Here is a 19,392-nt window from a genome sequence, read left to right as displayed (position 1 = left end):
TGATTTTTCTACAGCTTATTACAGCGCTACAGCATATTAAACATGAACAGAAAATGTTGGTTGTCTTGTGTAAACCGGCCGCCACCATGTAAGATGGATGGTGTGAATTCATCACCCACAGTGGTGCCTTTTTTTTTTTTTTTTTTTTTAAGATTACTGTTGTTTGATAAAATAAATGAAATGGGACATCGAAGGCTTGTTCTTTGTCAACAGCTGTTTGTAAAACATTTTTAAATGTCTTGAATGGGGAAGCCTCCCAACACATCTTGTTTTGTAGAGTTACAGGACACTTTATCATGGTGTAAATACGCTCCCTGTTCTTTCATATGTATGCCTTTCTGATCGAATGAATGACTTTTTTTTCTTGGAAATTTACAGCGTCCTTTTTTAGTGGTATTTTGCAATGTCACAGTGGCTTGTTTCAGTGCTTCATTCAATGTATTAACCGGTATCCTTTTGCAATTAAAACAGTTGTATTTCACCCCTCTGGTCTTGACTTAAATGTTGTTTTCTTTTCTGATCTACAAAGTCGAACACATTTTATTACAGCAACAGTACTTTACTTTTTTTTCTTCTTCTTCTTTTTTTTTCTTTTTTACACCTATTTCTGACACGCATGTTTTTGCTGGCAAAGTCGGCAAAGGAAGTTTGTGAACAAGTTGGTTCTGTATGTGTACAACACTAATGTGTGCTACAAATTTAGTTGTATAAATAGATAAAAGATTTGTGTGTAAAAAATAGTATTCAGGAGACCACTACAAAACCATCTTCATCACCATGGGAACAGGAGATCTGCCTCTCGCTTTATCAGCAGTGGCCAAACATGTCAAACAATAACTGAACCGTTAGCATTGCTAATTTTCTCATTATAACACAATAGTAAATAGTAGTGTAGGAATATGATGTGTCATGCTCCTTTGTCTCTATCAAGATTTGTACAGCTTCAGCTTATTCAAATTATAACATTTGTAAGCTGCTTGTAGAGCCAGATACTTGTGTGGGATATTATATGTGGCCCAGGTTTTATCAATTTTCTTTATTAATTGATAAAATGTTGTATATTGATCAATAAAAAATGTTAGTACAAACATGTTGCAGTATATAACTAAACTGCATTGTATCTTAAATTTGGCAACTAGCCTCCCTCATTGTCCTGTAGTTATAGTCAGCATCACAAATACTGTGGGCAGTTTTTACCTTCATTAGTCCTGTAGCCACCTAACAGGCCCCTACATATGCTGTTTGTTGTGCCTAGCAACAGTTCAGATAAGAAGTCTTAGTTCAGAACAAAACCCATGAATTCATTAATAACCCACAGAAAGCCATTAATCTGGTGGTGCATCATTATACGATACAATCCAATATTGATTATAACAAATATGCAGCATTAGTGCAGCACTTCCTCTCTGTACCATGACTGCACATTTTATTGCTGTGTTGTGCTGGAGAACGCCCCCTCTTCTTACTGCTATAACATGATGCTGGATCTGACTGACTGCTGGAGTTGGAATACAACCGTTCAGCTCTGGCGGCCCCTACTGCAGGACTCAAGCGTGGACATACTGATGCCGTTTGTAGCAACACATACAAAGACGCACATTTACCTTTTATGAATGTCCTGCCATCTGCTGGCTATAATGTGTGTGTCCTCCAAATTTGGCATTTCTCCATAAGGAGTAGTCAAATCTGGGGAAGGAGTTGAAGGGGAGCTCCACTAAAACAAACATCCGTGACTCCACTCAAATTAACTCTGAGATTCTGCCAAAATTGCAGAAAGATAAAAAGGAACTAAAAAATGCTATTATCAGTCACTATCTCGTAGTGTAAATTTACTATAAAAAGACTGTAAATATTTAACACAGGGTCACAGTACTGAATGTCTGTCTTTCCTGGCAACTATTCTAGGCCATATAAGATCATGAGCCTGTTTTTTAACAGTTGAATATCTTTAAAATGTCACCAGGAAGACTAAATGTTGTGACAGAGTCTGGCTGTCATCTGAGTTGATATCAGCAGAAATTTGATCCTTTCATTCTCTGATTTCAACCACCGAAACAATGATTTATTTGAGGTAGAGTGAAATATTACTCGACTCAAAACTCAAAGCAAGCATTTTTCAGACATGTGGTTATGTGCTCAGTGAGAGAAAGTTCAAGCCAATAGTAGAAAAACAGCTCTAGTAAAACATGCTTTATAGAAATATTTAATTTAAGAATTTATATTTGTAATGAGTGGGGTTCAGTAAAGTACGGTGTAATCAATATTTATGATCAAAACTCTAATCTCTGCTGACATTAGGACAGAAAGTCCTTAGCAGCTCAGTTGATATTGTGGGATTGGATTTTCTTTCTGTCCTGTTATTTATTCTGTGCCAGAGAATGCACCTTTATTCCAAATACTGCGTTCTTCACCACTCATTCTCTGGATCTGTTTCACATTTCACATCTTGACGACATTAAGGGTTCAAGTTCATCGCCTTCTGCCTCTGAAAGAGATTGTCTCATGTTCACAAATATTGACTGTCTGCAGCCTTATAGGACAGATATTTCTCTTTGACCTGTCAAGTCTTCATAAGATTCAAACACAGAATCCATTACAGATCACAAATGTGTCCCTGGGGCGATGAGAGATTTTTAGAAAGATGACCAGGGAATAGTCTGATCATGTTAGGTATCAGCGTGGGACAGATTTCTGCTGTCAGCTGTTTCTTTTGTAACAACACAATGAAAAGTGTAAATCTCTGCTAATATCCCCAGAGGCTTTACTGTTCCACAATAGCAAAGCACTGGACAACACAGTGCTACTGTAACTGTGCAATTTATGGAGCCTCAGTGCTGTGGTTCAAAATGTAGTTTAACCTCTGGGTGGCACTGGAGGAAGGGCTATGAGTTAATCAAAAGCATCATCGTGCTGGGCTAACTTTATTTCCATGTGCCTCATCAGTTTATGAAATATCTTGTGTATGAGTGCATTTTTGGCCTTGAAATTTGGCTTGAAAATAGAGCTGAATGAAAATTCATGGGGGAGTCAAAGTGTAAAGGTTTATCTTCAAGGGGACATACATTTACTCATTAAATGTCATAAAAACCTGCGCTTTTGAATTTGAATGTTTCTTGTGTGCAAGAAGATTTCTTTTGGCTGATGATGATGTGAGATAAAAGGTCAGGAGGTCAACAAAAGGATTCATCCTCTGTGGATTCTGAGTGTCCACAGCAAATGTGATAAAAATCTGGCCAGCAGTTGAGATATTTCTTTTGGACCAAACTGAAGCACAAGAGAGCAACTGATGGACACTGCTATCCTCAGATTTGTTTTTATTTCATGTCATTTTTCACAACAACACTGTTATTTCATGTCACTTTTTATTTCAGTTTTTTTTTTTGTCACTTACATGACAGTGCTGTTTTCTGCAGTTACCATTCCCTCACCTTTCAGCAAATCATCCGCTCCCAGCCTCTCTTAAAGGGCCAGCACGAAGGTTTTAGTGCCATCTGAGATTGCAGATTGCAACCAACTGAATACCCCTCCCCTCACCGTTGGAGAACTTACGGTGGCCTTCAGGTAACGTAAAAGTGTTTCATTTGTCCATTATGGGCTACTATAGAAACATGGTGGTAGCTACAACATGGCAGGCTGTGGAAGAGGACCTGCTCCCTGTGTAGATATGAAGGGCTCATTCTAAGAAACAAAAACACCACAATTCATAGTTTCAGGTGACAGGTCACTAATGAAAACATAAATATGGATATTATATTCTATTTCTACCAATGGATCCCCCAAATCCTACACTTGTCCTTTAAGAAATAAAGCTTAGTAAGTGCTACCAAATTTAGCCAGTTAGCTCCAATTAGCTGGAGCAACAACAGTGCCAGTGTTATTCTGAATGATCCAGTGAGCATGTAGTGTACAGTGGGTTTTTTGCACTTCGTAGATGAAAGCAGCTGCTGCAGCCAAAAACAACAGTAGGCTAGTGAACCAGAGCAGTAAAGTTAGAGGCCGGATGGCTAAACAGTACAGTGAAAATCACTATAAAGCTCCATAAAGCTGAGTGGAGCTTCAGATTTGGGTGATCATTCTCCGTAGGTTCATACGATTTTAACATTGTGACATTGTTTTCACTTTGTCCTTTGCGACATTATTGTTGTAAGAATATTGATTCAATGTGAAATGTGCTTTAATGTGAAATTCAGAATGATGAAATAGCATTTGATAGCATTAAGCTGAGCTTTACAATTTTCTTGAATGCTTCACAATTAATTGGTTTGTTTTTTATATTTTGCAGTTTGTTTTCAAAATATAAGCAGAAATGTCTTAAGTATTTTAATAATCAATTCAATATATTGTCCCTCAGATAATTAGATAAATAGAACATCATGAAATAAAAAATGATACTTTGTGAATAATGTGTATAATTACCAACTTCTGTGATTTGCTTCTGTGTTTTCTGTTTTTTTGTTTTTTGTGGCAAAAAAACTGATGTCCAGGCAAAGAATTTTCTGAGGACAACACAGCATACATACATTTTCACAAGGAAGAGACATGTGAACTTTTCCCTGGAGCTAGTATCAGGCTGCACTTTGGCTGCACTTCATTTAACCAATGCATCGAAGACTGCAAGTGATAGGAGAGAGCGTTATTAGGCTTCGCTGCACTCTGTTACATTAAGTTGCTGTCGCCTTTTTAAATAGGTTCCCGTCATACACTGTGTGACTAGATATTTCCCTTCCCCCCACTGAAACACCCTTTTCTCATGAACTTTTGCTCATATATGAAACCCTCCATTGTTTCTTTCTCATATTCCTTCTAATCCAAATGATTTTTTTATTTTCAAAATTTGTTTAGCTTCTTAATCCGCCTTTCCTCTTAACTCCTGCATCAATTTACCTTATTACTGTTGGCTTCCTCCAAGCATTCTTCTCAAGCTGCCTCTTTTGCCCTCAGTTTAAAGCTGCAATTATCCAGACAAGATTTTTGTCCATCTGAGGGAGTCAAAATGCTTCTTGTGCTGCTTAAAAGTTAAGCCCTCACTTCTGAGAGCCTGCCAGTTTGTCTTATAACCACAGTTCACTTACAGTCTGGGGATTGCACATGGCTTATTAGTCATGTTTATTCAAATTGATTGACCTCTGGATAACTGGAAGATTTTTTTTAGCATTATAAACAACACACAACAAATGATTTAACAAAGATAAATGTGTCATCCAGTGCATACATCGAGGAAAATATATGGACGTTTTTTTTGTTGTTATTGTAATAGAACAGGACAAGTTTTTGCTTGTTTCACCTATGAGTTGCAGGGTAATGGGAGGTAGAAGGTGTTCAGTTTCAGTCTTCCCTTCCCTCCCTCCTTGTAATCACCAGCCTTTGCATAACACCTCCTGCAGCAGAGAGGTGCTCGTCAGACCAGTTTTTAGTCAGTGTTTGTCCTCACAGGCAGAGGTTGAAACTCAAGAAACTGGATTTGGTTTGGACAAAAGTGTCACAGACGCCTCGTTTTGTGTGACGAATGTTCAAAGAGAAATGTGGTGACTGATTTTAACACATCTCGCAGGAGGCTTCACAGGACTGCACTGCAAGATAAGACAGCTCAGCACAGGTGAGACCTGCTTTTACTACAAGCTTAGTGTCTTTAATTCAGTTTTAATGATCTTATATACAGTGTTTAGCTTCACTATAGTTTCATGGGATTAACTAGGATTAACCTTTACTGTGTTTTGTTTGTTTGTTTGTACCATCACTTCACAACCTTTTGTATGAGACATCTTTAGTTTCGCAAGTAAAAGTTTTGCCTCAATCCTCTATGCCAGTTCTTCCTTATTAATGTGCTCACTCACATTAATGTTTCTACTGGCAATATTTCATACTTCTCTGTGTCCATGTAATGATTTATTAAGAGGTTTTCTCAGATACAAGTCCGTACTAACGCCACATCAAAATGTGAAACATTTAAGCATGCCTGCAGCCTGGTGATACCCATAGTTGGTTCTGATCTGATGTTTTTGTTTTCTTGCTGTGCCACCACTGAATGAGACTAAAACACTTTTAACATTCCCATCGTGTCCTGTCATGCAGGACAGAAATGTGTGGAAAACGAACTGCTGTCTCTTTTACATATATTACGCCGGTTAAACAGAGAATATCATACCAAATAGTGTGTCAAGCAAAGTTTTCATAGGCCTTTACTACACACATGGTCCACTAAAGAAGAGCAAATAACCAACTACAAAAATAACCTGCCTGAGCACATTAGCCAGGAACTCTCAAACAGATAACATTCACACACAAGCACCTACAGGCTCACAACGCTGTCCCTTACCAGAGCCACAGAATGAGCCATGCTCAGTTTAAAGTCTGGTAGCTGCATATGACATTCAAAGTTTTAACACTCCTTCTTCCTAACGTCACTTACTGGAGTAAAACAATAACAGGGAGGAAATAAAATCCATTGTAAAACAAAACAAACGCAGCCCGGGTGTGGCTCTTGCAATGCACATGCATAAATAGGCCACTGGTGTGTAGGAGGGAGAATACAGACAGGTACAACACCTGGAAACTTCCTTAATGTGGAGCGGTGTCTGAGAGGAACAGTTGGCATTTATTGTTTTTTTTTCACTTTAGTTTCCTCATTTCTCTTACTTGAAGTTTTCAAGTCAGTGCTCTTACTGCCCCAGACATTTCATTACTTAACATTTGACTTCTAAAGACTCACTCCTGGGGGATTCTTATGAAGAAGAAGCTTTATGTGCGTCGAGAACTTCCAGTAAATTAATCTTGGTTTGCTGTAATGTGTTATTCTTGGCAAAAATAAAACATCAAGCTGTATCCATATAAATCAACTCCACTTGCTCAGTCCTGAGGGGTCAGTGAGAAGGGACAAAAGATCAAGGGTCAAAACATCATCATTCCCCAGAGAATACAGCTGTGTTATTCACCACTGACTCTGTCATAAATACAGTAATCTTTCTGGCCTTAAACACATTTCTGTTGTTCTTAAAATACTTGAGAGTTTAGGTTAAAACTGATCCATTCACATATATGTGGCAGCTTTTGTTGGCTGTTGTTAACATATTTTACTTATTTCAATTAAACAAAGGGACATTGTGCAATGACATTGATCATTTACAAGAAATGAAAAGGTGGTCGCACCAGATTTAGCGAAACGCTAATTTCAATCTGCAGTCCCACATTTAACAAACAGACACATCACGAAAAATGACAGAATACAGAAAATACAAGGACCCAGTATATCGAAAGACACTAGAAAAGCACGAAATAAAGTATGAGGACCCAATAACCACATTTTTAAAAATAAAAACCACAATAAAAACAATAAAACCACAGATAGAAGATATAGGTGTATATTTCAAGGTGCAATATGCGAGAGTCAATAGCTACATTTAAAGTGACAAGGTTGGCATTAGGATCAGCATTATGGATAATCTTGTATACTAAGCGAATATCTGAGAACATAACAAGGTTATGGAGGCTCAACATTTTGTATTTTGAGAGTAGATCACAGTGATGGAACTGTCGTGGTTTCTTATCCAAGAATTTTAGGGCTTGGTTATAGAGTGATCTTATTGGATTTAGAGCAGTCTTGTTTGCCTGAGACCAGGAAGTGTGTGTGAAGGATACAGTATGTAATTAATTTATTTTCCTGTCAGTCATGTTGGACATGAAAAATCCAGAGAAAAAGTATCTCTGGTGAGATACTTTTATAAATTTAGCTTTGGATCTGCGGGCACTTTCCACAGAAACTCGATTAATAACCCACAGTTGGCGAAGATAAATGTTTTGGATTTTACAATGCTGTAAAAAACCTTTTTATCCTACACTGTAGGCTCATCAGTAAATTCAGATTGTCCAGAGGGACTCAGGGTCACAGGGCAGCCTGTTGCTGATGTGGGAATGAAGTAGTGTAGGGATTTATAGGAAAACCTCTAGGAGACTTTGCCCAGAAATGCTCACTGTCATAGGCCACAGAGAGATCCTGCTTCTAAACACTATATAAAGTCTGAAAACGTCTGCTGCCTGTCATTAACCCACAGCTGTGAATCATCAGCATCTGGACCATGTTCTCCTCTGCTGCCCCATACAAAAACCAGCACTACGCTGATCTGAGGAGGAACTGCATCCAGGACAAGAAGCTGTTTGAGGATCCAGAATTTCCAGCCACCAACGCGTCGCTGTATTTTCAGAGATCACCTCCAGGGACTGTGGAGTGGAAACGACCCGGGGTGAGTGACTCAGCTGTAGTAGTAGTTCATCAGTAGCATCCATCAGGAAATGCAATTACTGCTGCTGAAAAGAATAGAGTGAATTATACAAACTGCAATTTAACTGAAAAATCCTATAACACCGCTCCATTAGGTTTGTTTCTTCTTTCTTGTTTATGGTAAAGTGTTCTACAAATTCTTTAAGAATAAAGTGTACATCCTGTTCGTTTTTCTCTTGCAGGAGATAAGCAATGAGCCCCATCTGTTTGTGGAGGGCATCAGTTCCCATGACCTGAACCAGGGAGTTGTGGGGAACTGCTGGTTTGTTGCTGCCTGCTCTTGTCTGGCTTTGAAGCCAAACCTTTGGAAGAAGGTGAGTTCACTTGATTTATTTACTCTGTGAGTCAAAGGGCTGGTGTATTTGCTGTTGGTAACCAAATTTTAATAATGCTAATAGGTCCTGTAGCTCTGATGAGACAGCAGGAGTGGGGTAAAGGATTAGGGTCGAAACGTGTAACCGGCTGATACTCAACTCAAATCTGGACGTCTCAGGAATTCACCTGAGGGGCTTCACTCATGATTGAGAGCGAAGCCACATTCCTTCAGTACAATAACGCACAACTTTGAGTCAGATTGTCTTTGCTTGTATATGGTAGCCTATCATATAAGCTACTGTGTTGTGCCACTGCCATGAATTCAAAATAATTCAAAAAAATATTTAGAAAACAGTGTGTAGAAACTTGTAGTAGGAGGAAGAGAAGAGAAGCTAGAGAACCGAACACTCAGGAATCAAATGTCAGCCACAAACTTTCTGCTCAGAGTTGTTTCCTCTCCTGTTCAGAGAACTGAGCGTGCAGATTGTAACTGTTAGAGCCAGAGTGAGTCATTGGAAACTGTCCACATATTTGGGCTTTTTTGATCTTTCGGGTTAAAAGTTCCCAAAGTGGCTTATTAACTAAAAGAAATAAACTTAAGCATCGAATATTTGTTTACACCATTGGGAACAAGAAGGCCACCACTACAAAGTTGCTAAAGCCACAAATGCCTTCAACTGATGACTGGATTTACGCTATTTACAATATTTCGTGTATATTCTATGTATTCTATATCCTGAAAAGATAAGTGTTCCTTAAATAACTGGAAGAGTTTGTGAAAACATGGGGAAAATATACCATACATTTATCCCTTGTACAATATATATTATATATACAGTACAACCCATAGGTTAAAGATTGTACTTTCAAAATATGTATATATATATATATATGAATTCATGTTGTGTAAAAATGCCTTATATCCACCGCTCTTCTCCTTTGCTCTAAATGCTGTATGATTGATGTATGAGAGTAGAAATTAAAAATGTATTTCTAAGTTGTTATAATGTACAGTATGTCTAAGCAGACGTATGTCATTGCTGACTGCTATATGTGTAGATGTTTAACTAAAATCTGTCAGTGACATTACATTGGAAGCCACGTGCCATTTCATTTACAGTAGCTTTAACTGAAAATGACTCAGCAGTCACACTGATATTTGCTGCATTGTGTTTGTGTGTTTCCAGGTCATTCCTGACTGGAAGGAGCAGGAGTGGGATCCCAAACACCCGGAGGACTATGCAGGAATCTTCCACTTTCAGTTCTGGGTGTTTGGAGAGTGGATAGATGTGGTGGTGGACGACCGGCTGCCTACAATTAACGGAGAGCTCATCTACTGTCACTCAAAAAACACCAATGAATTTTGGAGCGCCCTGCTGGAGAAGGCCTACGCCAAGTCAGTGCACTTAAACCAGATTGTCCCTTATTCAGACATTGATTTTTACCTTCTTTTTCATATTCAAAAATATAACTATATGTTATAAATGATCATTATCTTAAAATAGAATAAATCACAACAAATACAAATATAGATCCTTTTACCAATACAAGTTCTACTACTTATAACACTAATAGCAACAATACATTAATACTGCATGATAAAATAAAACAACTATTGCTGCTTTCTATAAAGCATATAAAATTTTTAAAATGTGTTTTGTAATATTGTATTGGTAATATATTGGTATGTATTACAAATTACAAATATATAGAATGCTGTCTTGTGTTCAACAGTATTCTTAAATATAGTTCATTATATCTTTTAATATTTATGTAACACTTCCAACCCTAAACTCGTGATTGCCCTGCACCCTGTGTCCAGGCTCTCCGGCTGCTATGAGTCGCTGGAGGGGGGAAACACTGGAGATGCTGTGGTGGATTTCAGTGGAGCTGTGGCTGAAGCCATCAACCTGGAGGCTGGTGCCTACTATAAAGACCAGAAAAAACAAGACCAGCTGTTTGAAGACCTACTAAAGGTGTATGACCGTGGAGGAATTATAAGCTGCTCCATTAAGGTTTGTTCTGTTTCTGAATGTTCACCGCTTTGTCTCTGCTCTTAAGACGAACTGGCCACTGTGAACTGATTGTTTTTATAATTTCATCAGGCGCAGCCTCATGAAATTGAGAACAGGATGGCAAACGGGCTGGTGAAAGGCCATGCGTACTCAGTGACTGCAGTGAAGAAGGTGCGCTTGGGCCACGGGCTGCTGGCCTACTTCAAGAACGAAACCATCCCTCTGATCCGCATGAGGAACCCCTGGGGCAAGATTGAGTGGAAAGGAGCGTGGAGTGACAGGTGAGAGGTTGATAGAGCTAATTTATTCTCCATGGTTTATTTTTTCATTACAGATGATAAAATGGGAAACTCATTGCCTAAAGATTTAAAAGGTGACTGTAAAAAGTTGATAGTTTCCTTCATGGAGAAGACACTGTGGTCAACTTAAATTCATATTAGTTAAGGCAGATTCCAATAAGGATGAGAAAAAAAATTATAAAACTTCTCAGACCTATCCTGTGGCATTATCCAGTTCCATCCACTGTCCCTTTGTATGCCCAGTATGGTCCAAAGGTTTCAGTTCAGACCAGTGGAAGAACTCACAAGCTCTCCTGGGCCCTGCATAATAACTGAGATGGAAGTAATTCACCATATTTTAGTGAAACATACTGAGCATATGGAGAGACAGCAGAGACGTGGACATTGCTTTAGAAGTTGTCCGTCTTTTTTCCAATGTGAAATATACTGGAGCTGCTGTATATCTAACCTGGTAACAGCATCTATTCTGTGAACAAAAAAAAACACACATTTAATGACTCAAAAGGTGGATTTTGTGTGGAATCTAACTTTAAAAGTATTTATTTGTATCTAGAAGTGATTCATAAGTGCATTAACCATTTGCTCTGCCTGGTGTCTGTCAGCTCTGAGGAATGGTCAAAGGTTGGTGACATGGAGAGGGGCAACCTTGGCATCACAGTGGAGGATGATGGAGAGTTCTGGTAAGTGCTTAAGTCCCCTGAATTACAACGGTCCAGCTGCGGAGTTTATCTCCTCCATGACATTGTAATCACGCATGTTCTGTTTGCGTCCACAGGATGTCATTCACAGACTGGTGCAAGTGCTTCACAGATGCAGACATTTGCCGTCTAATCAATACTTCGCTCATCAGTATCCACAAGACATGGAATGAGGTTGTGCACTTCGGGAGCTGGACCAAAAATGCAGAGCCGCTGTTAAACCGGTGTGGAGGCTGTGCTAACCACAAGCAGACGTTCCTGCAGAACCCACAGGTACCACACGCTCCTCACATCACCTGCGTTCATGCACATGTACACCTGTATATTCATTCCTTTTCAACTTCTTTTACAGTATTTGTTTGATGTTACGAAGGAGGTCGATGAAGTTTTGATCTCCCTGCAGCAGAGAGACATGAAGATCCACAGAAAAGTTGGCCAAGGAGAAAATCTAACCATTGGGTTCGGTGTCTTTAAGGTAACATATGGTGTAAAACCTCCAACATCCACTACTATAACTGCATAATAAGCACCAAGAGACTTACAAACCAGGGGCAAATGACAGTAAAAGAGAGTTGAAGAGTTTGTGAAACATTGCACAAAGATCAGGAGGAGATTGACTGCAATGATAAGTTCATCACAGAGGAAATGGTGTTCGTCTGGGATGAGGTCGTTAGTCAAAAGTTAGTTTATTTTGGGGGAAAACGGGGTCATTTCAATCACATTTTGGCTTTCACAATACTTTTCTGTTCACTTGTTGAGCCAACAGTGAAGAGTTGTTGGGTGTTTCTTATGACAGGCAGACATTACATGATCAGTTTATCAGAACCAAAACAGACCATTTAACAAGTGGTGAAATCATACATTTAAACACAAAGAATGCACATACTTTAGTTGATTGTTTCAAGCTGAAAAACAGAGTGGAAACAAATACATTTGGTGACTGTTTTTTCTTGGGCTCTAGGCGAGATGCAGGCTGTTCAGCAGCCTGTGTGCTGGTGCTGTGCTTGTGCAGCCATTATAGAAATCTCGTGTAATTTGATGGTTGCTGGAGATTTTGAAAAAGCCTTTCATTTACATTCCTTCTGAGTGACAATATACCGAATATATATGAAACCACAACCTCACTGAAAGATTAAAAAAAGCACAACACATTTATGGGTAGAATTATACAGTGGTGAGCGACATTCGTAAAGTCTATTTAACTCTGATGTTTTTCAGTTGAAGTTTTAACTGATTATTAAATTACAAAGCCATTTCGCATTTCTCCCTTAGAGCAGCTGTAGAACATGCCGGACTAGATTTTATCTCTTAGGCAGGGATTAGATTGCCACATTCACATGAGTCCAGAGATCTGGCTAAGTTCTGATCTTACACTCTTATCATGCTCACAGAAGTGCTGCCAAAGGGGCAAATTCTGGACAGCAATAAGTGCTGGTGCCACACAGCACAGGGCCTGTGAACAGCTGCGTGCACGCGGCCCGTTGAAATGCTGTGAGCTTGAAGCCTTAACCTGAATTTAACCCTTGTCATCTATGGTCATTGTGTAAGAGATGTGTCCGCCTCCTTTATGTGATGGACTCCAGACACTGTGTCCACATTCTCTGTTTTATGTTGCTGTCCAGTATTCTTTGTGTCCTCAGTAAAAAGAAGACTTTTACTCAATAGTTGTTTTATCAAATTGCCAGTTTTTAAGACTTTTGATTAAATAGATAAATATGTGTCAGTGAACCTCTGAGTTTGTCCCCAGCTGGAGCTTGAGGACTATGATGATTATGATATTAACCCTCTGCATAAGCAAGAAGTAAATGCAGTGTAATTGTGGAGCATGTCCAACAGGATTTTCATTTTCTTAACTTATCACCACACCACTCATCTTACCAGTAAAAGAACTGTATTGCTCTAAAATTACAATAACACTGAAAAAATACACACTTTACACACCAAAATTTTATTCACTATTCTGCCACCAGGGGGAAGAATAATATGTTTAGGCAATACACAGCAAATTATTACTCCACTAGAACTGTTAACATCCATAAAATAAAATGATATGTATGATATGTGTGTATTGTGTCATACACAGCATTATACAGAATTTGGGGAGTGTTTATTTCAGATGTCAGTGGGTTTACAAGTGTCAAAAAGTAACCTTTGAGTTATATCATGACATGTATCACCACACACAGTCCATCAAGCCTAAACTGGTTGAACCACAATACTTATGTGTTTATATTAAATATGAACTAGTGTTTACATGGGCAAACACCAATGAATGCACATGTAAAAATCACATGCCAGACTTTATACTTGATGAGTAAAGTAAATAAACACTAAATAAAGTTTAAACGGTTTTCCTTTTCCAGGTGGAGCTGAACAGGAAGTATCGGATGCATGACTTCCTCACACAACATTGTGTGGAGACGTCCACCTACATCAACGCTCGCACAGTGTTTATGAGAAGCATGCTGCCGCAGGGCCGCTACGTCATCATCCCCACCACCTTCAGGCCTCAGACGCTGGGCGATTACATGATCCGGGTTTTCACTGACGTGGACTCAGGGTGCAGGTACGACTGAGGTGACAGTGGAGTCAGTGTGAATCAGCAGTGTGGCTCCGCTTAATGTTGGCAGACAGAAATGTAATGTTGTAAGTTTTATCTTACAATTATCAGGTCTAAAGAGACACTTCAGGGAAAGTGGGGACATGCTGTTCTTGGACTGTTCATTTCAGACACTGGTGAATGGATCATTTCCAAGAAAAGCACACAAATGAATGTTTTGGAGAGTGGAAACTATAAAAATTTACCCGTAATGGATGTCGGTGGTCTATAAACATCGCTCTACCACTGTTTTTCTTGGCCAAAGTTTCTGTCTTACCAAATTTTTTGTTGTTTCTGACATTCTTGTTGGCAAATCTAAACACAGCACCAAATTGTGATTGCTTACATACAGGCAATCCAAGCTGTCAAGTCCAGTCAGTGTTGTGTCTATGAAACACAGACATAATGTCACAATGTTTGGACTATCAAACTCAGCTTCTCTTCTGGAAGTTTAACTCTCCTCTAATCTCACAGGGAGCTGACAGAGGATAAGCCGAAAGTGAAATGCTGGAGTTCATTTCTGGGATACCCACAAGTTGTGACTCACATCTACGTCCACGGAGCTGAGGGGCTGCAGAACCAGGACAGCACAGGAGGTTGGAGGATGTGCCACGATCTAGAGTTCACCCGCACGTCTCCTAAACGCTATGAAAAGTCTTCATTCCACCAGTGTAGTTCACTGAAACATGTTGTTACATGTTTTCATGCAGGTGCAGACCCCTACGTGATTATATACTGCGAAGGCCGGTCAGTGAAATCCATCATCAAGACGGACACCTTGCAACCAGAATTTACAACCAGCGCCATTTTCTATAGGAAGAAACCCAGAAAGCCCATAACTGTTGAGGTAAGATGGCACCTGTCTGCTCCTTATGACTAATTAATCTGAGTGACTGGCAGTGCAGAGAGATTGTTGGTTACTGTCCTGTGGAAACCATGTATCACCAAAATGAAAATTTTACAGATTCAGAAAAAAAGCCTTGATTTATGCTCAAAGACATTTTTTTATTTTTCAATAATTCAGTGTGATTTCAAAGGGGTTTACTACTAATATAAGGAACTTGTTAACCTTCCCCTAACATGCTTATTAAAAGATTTTTTTTGTTGTTGTTATTTTTCTGTATGTATATGTAATGGCAGCTTTTATTTGGCTATATATGAGAGCACAGCATCATCATGTTTACCTAAACTCAACATAATCAAATCAGAATCGCCAACCCTTTGTCAAAGCCCTTATGATCACTTTGTGATACGGCACAGTGTCCTACTGTATGTTCAAAACTGACTGGTCCTCCTCAGGTGTGGAACAGTAACGCAGTGAAGGACGAGTTCATGGGCCAAGTGGTGCTGTCCGGGTTGGTGAAGGACACCACTGATCCTCAGAGGCTTCAGCTGAGGAAGCGAGGTCGGCAGATGGCTGACGAGATGCCGGGGAGCATCGGCGTGAGGATCATCACTGCGACTCAGCTGACGGCCATGTGACCTCGCCGGTGACCCGAGAGACAGCTGAATCATTTTCAGTGCTGAGCTGTGTGGTGTGAACTTGACACGTGCCATCATCAAAGCACTAAAACCAACAGCAGTATGACCTGTTTTCAGGGCACTATTGGATAGACTGAATGTCACTTCCTGTTTGTTACTTTTAATCAAATGTTTCATCTTCTCTCTTATTACTTTTTTTAAATTACTTTTGTATAACTTATGAAACATTTTTATATTGACGATTTTGCAATTTGCTTGTGAAGATATCTTTTTTTTTTACACTTCAAATATTTGTGAGAAATATGGCAATGCTTTGTCATTCAAGTCTTAAATACAATTATATTTATGGCCTATATAATCATCATTATGCAGAGAACTCACTGTATGCCCAACTCATAATTCATGTATCATCTGTCTCTTTAATGCATGTTCCATCAGTTCATAGCATCATGTTTTGTTCTCACGATTATTAACAAAATGCAAAACCATGAATGACATAACAAATTAAAATAAATCCAACCTAAGAATCATGATAACCAACAAGCATCGTCACAACTCTGGTTTTCTTCCTCTTTTTATTTCAGTCCAGTTCCCAAACTGCAATATTTTGTTTGTTTTTTTTTACACTCAAGACACAGCCATGCACAATTCAAAGTTCAAAAAGTCTATTGCTTCAACCACAATTAAAAATAGTTTATCCAAAACCTCATTTCCCCTTCAATCGTTTGTCCTTTTTCAAAGATGGGGAAAGGCCTGCTGAGGTATGCCAGATGGATCAGCAGTTTTACAAAGCTAGACAATAATAAGAGTAATAATAATAATAATAATGATAATAATTTAAAAAGTAACATTTTTTGTCTTTGTTCCATTCTCTTGATACACATTAATAGAGGAATTTTCACACCACGTGTACAGGTTTACACATTCAGAAGATAGGAATGTACAGGCGCAACCACAGAAAAGGGGCACGTCAGCGGTGTCTCTTGTCCCGAAATTCACCTTTGTGCTCATAGTTCAGACCTGTACATGGGGCAGAGGCCAAACGTCCCAGGGCCGGCGAAGCTTCCTTGACAGGCCACCCACACCTACCGCACACACACATACATGTACTAACACTCAGCAGTGGACAGACTGTGTGGGCCCGCACACAGAGTGCTGCATTCATCGGCTCTCTGTCCAGATGAAGGAGTGTCCGATAAAGCCCAAACAGGAGAGCTGGATCCAGGAGTGCAGAGACGGCGTGTGTGTTTGTTTTTCTCTTTTTGATTTCCAGGGTGCAAAACATTTATTGATACATACCATAGAGCAACCTGAATATTGTCATTTTAAGTTACATAATTCTGAAAAAAGGGGGGGTTTTCCCGTCATATTTACATACATACATACATATCCTAACAATCTTAACCTATTTGAAGATGAGATACAGTGTATAGTTTGTTTTACATGCATGAATTCTGTTGCATCCTCCTGTCTAACATCACTCCTTCATCTTCTGTACATTTGCTGTACAATGGAGGTACAATGTGACTAAGCAGCTACCCTGCACCTCAAAGTCAAGGTGGACAACACGAGTGAGGCATCTTCTAGTGCAGATTGAGGTAGCCCCCTAACAACACGCAGACACACACACTCACGCACAGAGGGATGCTACATGGGAAATGCCTGACGAAGCTACCAAATAACGACACAAAGTAGATAACCTCTGTACAGGAACGAGTTTAAACGCTAAACCAGGTATGGAAGGAAATGTTAGGAAACGATATGAACCTCTACCACAGTTTCTGTTTTCAGTGCTCAAGGTACAATCATGAAATGGCACTCACTACTTCGCTCAGTGGATAACATTCCCCCTCTCTAATCTGTCCAAAAAACTCACCACAAACATATAGATCACATGAGAAAAGTCACATAAGACACCATTAAAAGACAAAAGGACACTGAAGCATGAATGAGGAGCACTGAAATACCAAAGGAGAAGAGGAGGGAGGGGTGCAGGTGGGTGAGGAGGATGGTTGGTGCCCAGTGCCTTATTAGACATGAATGTTGTTGAATATTTAGCTTGTTCAGCTGGAAAGGGAAAGATAAGGCCAGGATTTTGCTGGCACAGTCACAGTCATGTCATGTATTCTGCAGTCTAAGATCACAAGATTTACTAATACCCCATGCTCCTGCAAAATAGAGGAATCATTTCCCACACTGGAGAACAACTGAAACAACCACCTTCATCTACATTTTACATTTCTGCCCATACATATCTCTCATAACCTTCGACAAGGTTATTTAAACAGTCAACGGACAAATGACATGAACATTTTTTTTTCTCCCTCAATGTCTCGTTGCAGATTGTTGTTTTGGATTGACTAAATTTATGTTCAGTGTATTATATGTTGGCAAAGATTTTCTTGTTATTTCCTGCTTAAGGTCTAAGGGCACAAGGATGCTTAGGACACTCTGGGAAACTGTGATAAATGTGGCACTGGACGTCCAACTCACTGTAGGTAAATAATTACATGACCTTCTGTTTGCCACTGTCATAAAAAAAAAAGAGCTCATTTGAAAATCTGAAATGTTGCATTTTTAGGATTACGCACTGTCCACTGTGTACCAGCCCCTTAAAAAGCGGACTATCCATCAACATATACAGAGATCTAAATGATATCATATATCATTTCTGTTGAGTCTCTGATCTAGTATTTGTCTTTTCTTCTATTTCATACATAATTGTCAGATGAAATTAAAAAAAAAGAAGGCCTGAACATTAATTAAGATAGATGTTGAACTGTCTGTTTAACTCTGATTTATTTACAACATGGTACAACATGAAAAGAAAACAGAAACCCACAAATACTAGCATGGATAATCCTATTTGAGATGCTTGTACACAATGAATGCCATAGTGTACGTGGACATGCGCTTTTAAAGGATCTGTCTAATTAGCAGATAAAATGCTTGCATTGGTAATGAAACTGAGTGTTAATGTGCACTATTATAGTTATTCTAAAAATTTCTGCCACATAGACTATGCAGAATTTACAGTGTCAAACGTTGATTTAAATATGTGACAGGTCATCTGCATGTCAGTGTCACTACATCACTAAAATGACAACTGAATATGTAACACTTTCCTCCTGAAAATGATGAAAAATTATGTACAGTATATACTTATTATTTTCTATTTGCAGGTGTGATCTGCGGCTGTGTCACATTATAGATGGATGCTGTTCTACAGTTTTGGTTGAATTCAACATTTTATGTGGGGAAACTCAGTTTTTTCAGTATTTGAAACAGTCAGAGCATTAAACCTGATAGCATGTAGCCAGTTTTGGAAAGAGCGGAAATCAGTAAATGAACTGCAGGTAACCTTCATGAACTCCAGTGATTTCTATGACAGAGACTGTCTGAACTACGTTGGCTCAAATGAAATAGAGACCCGTATCTCTTCACTGACATGAAGAAGATTACTGAAGGATGTTTAAAGCTGATGTAGGTCATGTGAAATTATTCCTGACTTTTTTTTCCCCTGTAGCTGCACCCCTACACACACACACACACACACACACACACACACACACACACACACACACACACGCACACGCACACACACAAATCCACCACCTTGAGACGTGACGATCTGCAGAGGAGCAGCAATGTTTCTGCACAGAGCCATGGTCATGCAGGCAAAGGTTGGGTCCAGGGTCACTCTCTCACA

At 39.2% G+C, this 19,392-nt stretch overlaps 1 protein-coding gene across 2 annotated transcripts; it reads left to right on the top strand.

Annotated features, from left to right (window-relative positions):
• Window positions 1-5,327: 5,327 nt before the first annotated feature.
• On the top strand, window positions 5,328-19,214 carry LOC111234277 (calpain-5-like). 2 transcript variants are annotated; one of them, XM_022762260.1, is made up of 13 exons: window positions 5,328-5,596; window positions 8,063-8,237; window positions 8,458-8,589; window positions 9,778-9,986; window positions 10,413-10,605; window positions 10,696-10,886; window positions 11,507-11,584; window positions 11,680-11,875; window positions 11,955-12,077; window positions 13,966-14,168; window positions 14,676-14,797; window positions 14,912-15,048; window positions 15,501-19,214. In XM_022762260.1, exons 2-13 carry the CDS (start codon window positions 8,073-8,075, stop codon window positions 15,681-15,683), a joined length of 1,932 nt encoding a protein of 643 aa, XP_022617981.1. In that variant the 5' UTR covers window positions 5,328-5,596; window positions 8,063-8,072; the 3' UTR covers window positions 15,684-19,214. The 2 variants fall into 2 exon arrangements, with proteins under 2 accessions (XP_022617981.1, XP_022617980.1); XM_022762259.1 differs by having other exon boundaries at window positions 5,329-5,596; window positions 8,049-8,237; window positions 15,501-19,213.
• Window positions 19,215-19,392: the final 178 nt, after the last annotated feature.

The sequence above is a fragment of the Seriola dumerili genome, unplaced genomic scaffold, assembly GCF_002260705.1.
Source record: "Seriola dumerili isolate Sdu_G_001 unplaced genomic scaffold, Sdu_1.0 BDQW01000449.1, whole genome shotgun sequence".
Taxonomy (NCBI): Eukaryota; Metazoa; Chordata; class Actinopteri; order Carangiformes; family Carangidae; genus Seriola; species Seriola dumerili.
This window is presented reverse-complemented; position numbering and strand designations above follow the sequence as displayed.

Coding starts and splice junctions, on each gene's coding strand:
- LOC111234277 (XM_022762260.1), top strand. CDS start 8,073: ATGTTCTCCTCTGCTGCCCCATACAAAAACCAGCACTACGCTGATCTG. Junction 8,238..8,457: donor TGGAGTGGAAACGACCCGGG/GTGAGTGACTCA, acceptor TTTCTCTTGCAG/GAGATAAGCAATGAGCCCCA. Junction 10,606..10,695: donor TTATAAGCTGCTCCATTAAG/GTTTGTTCTGTT, acceptor TAATTTCATCAG/GCGCAGCCTCATGAAATTGA.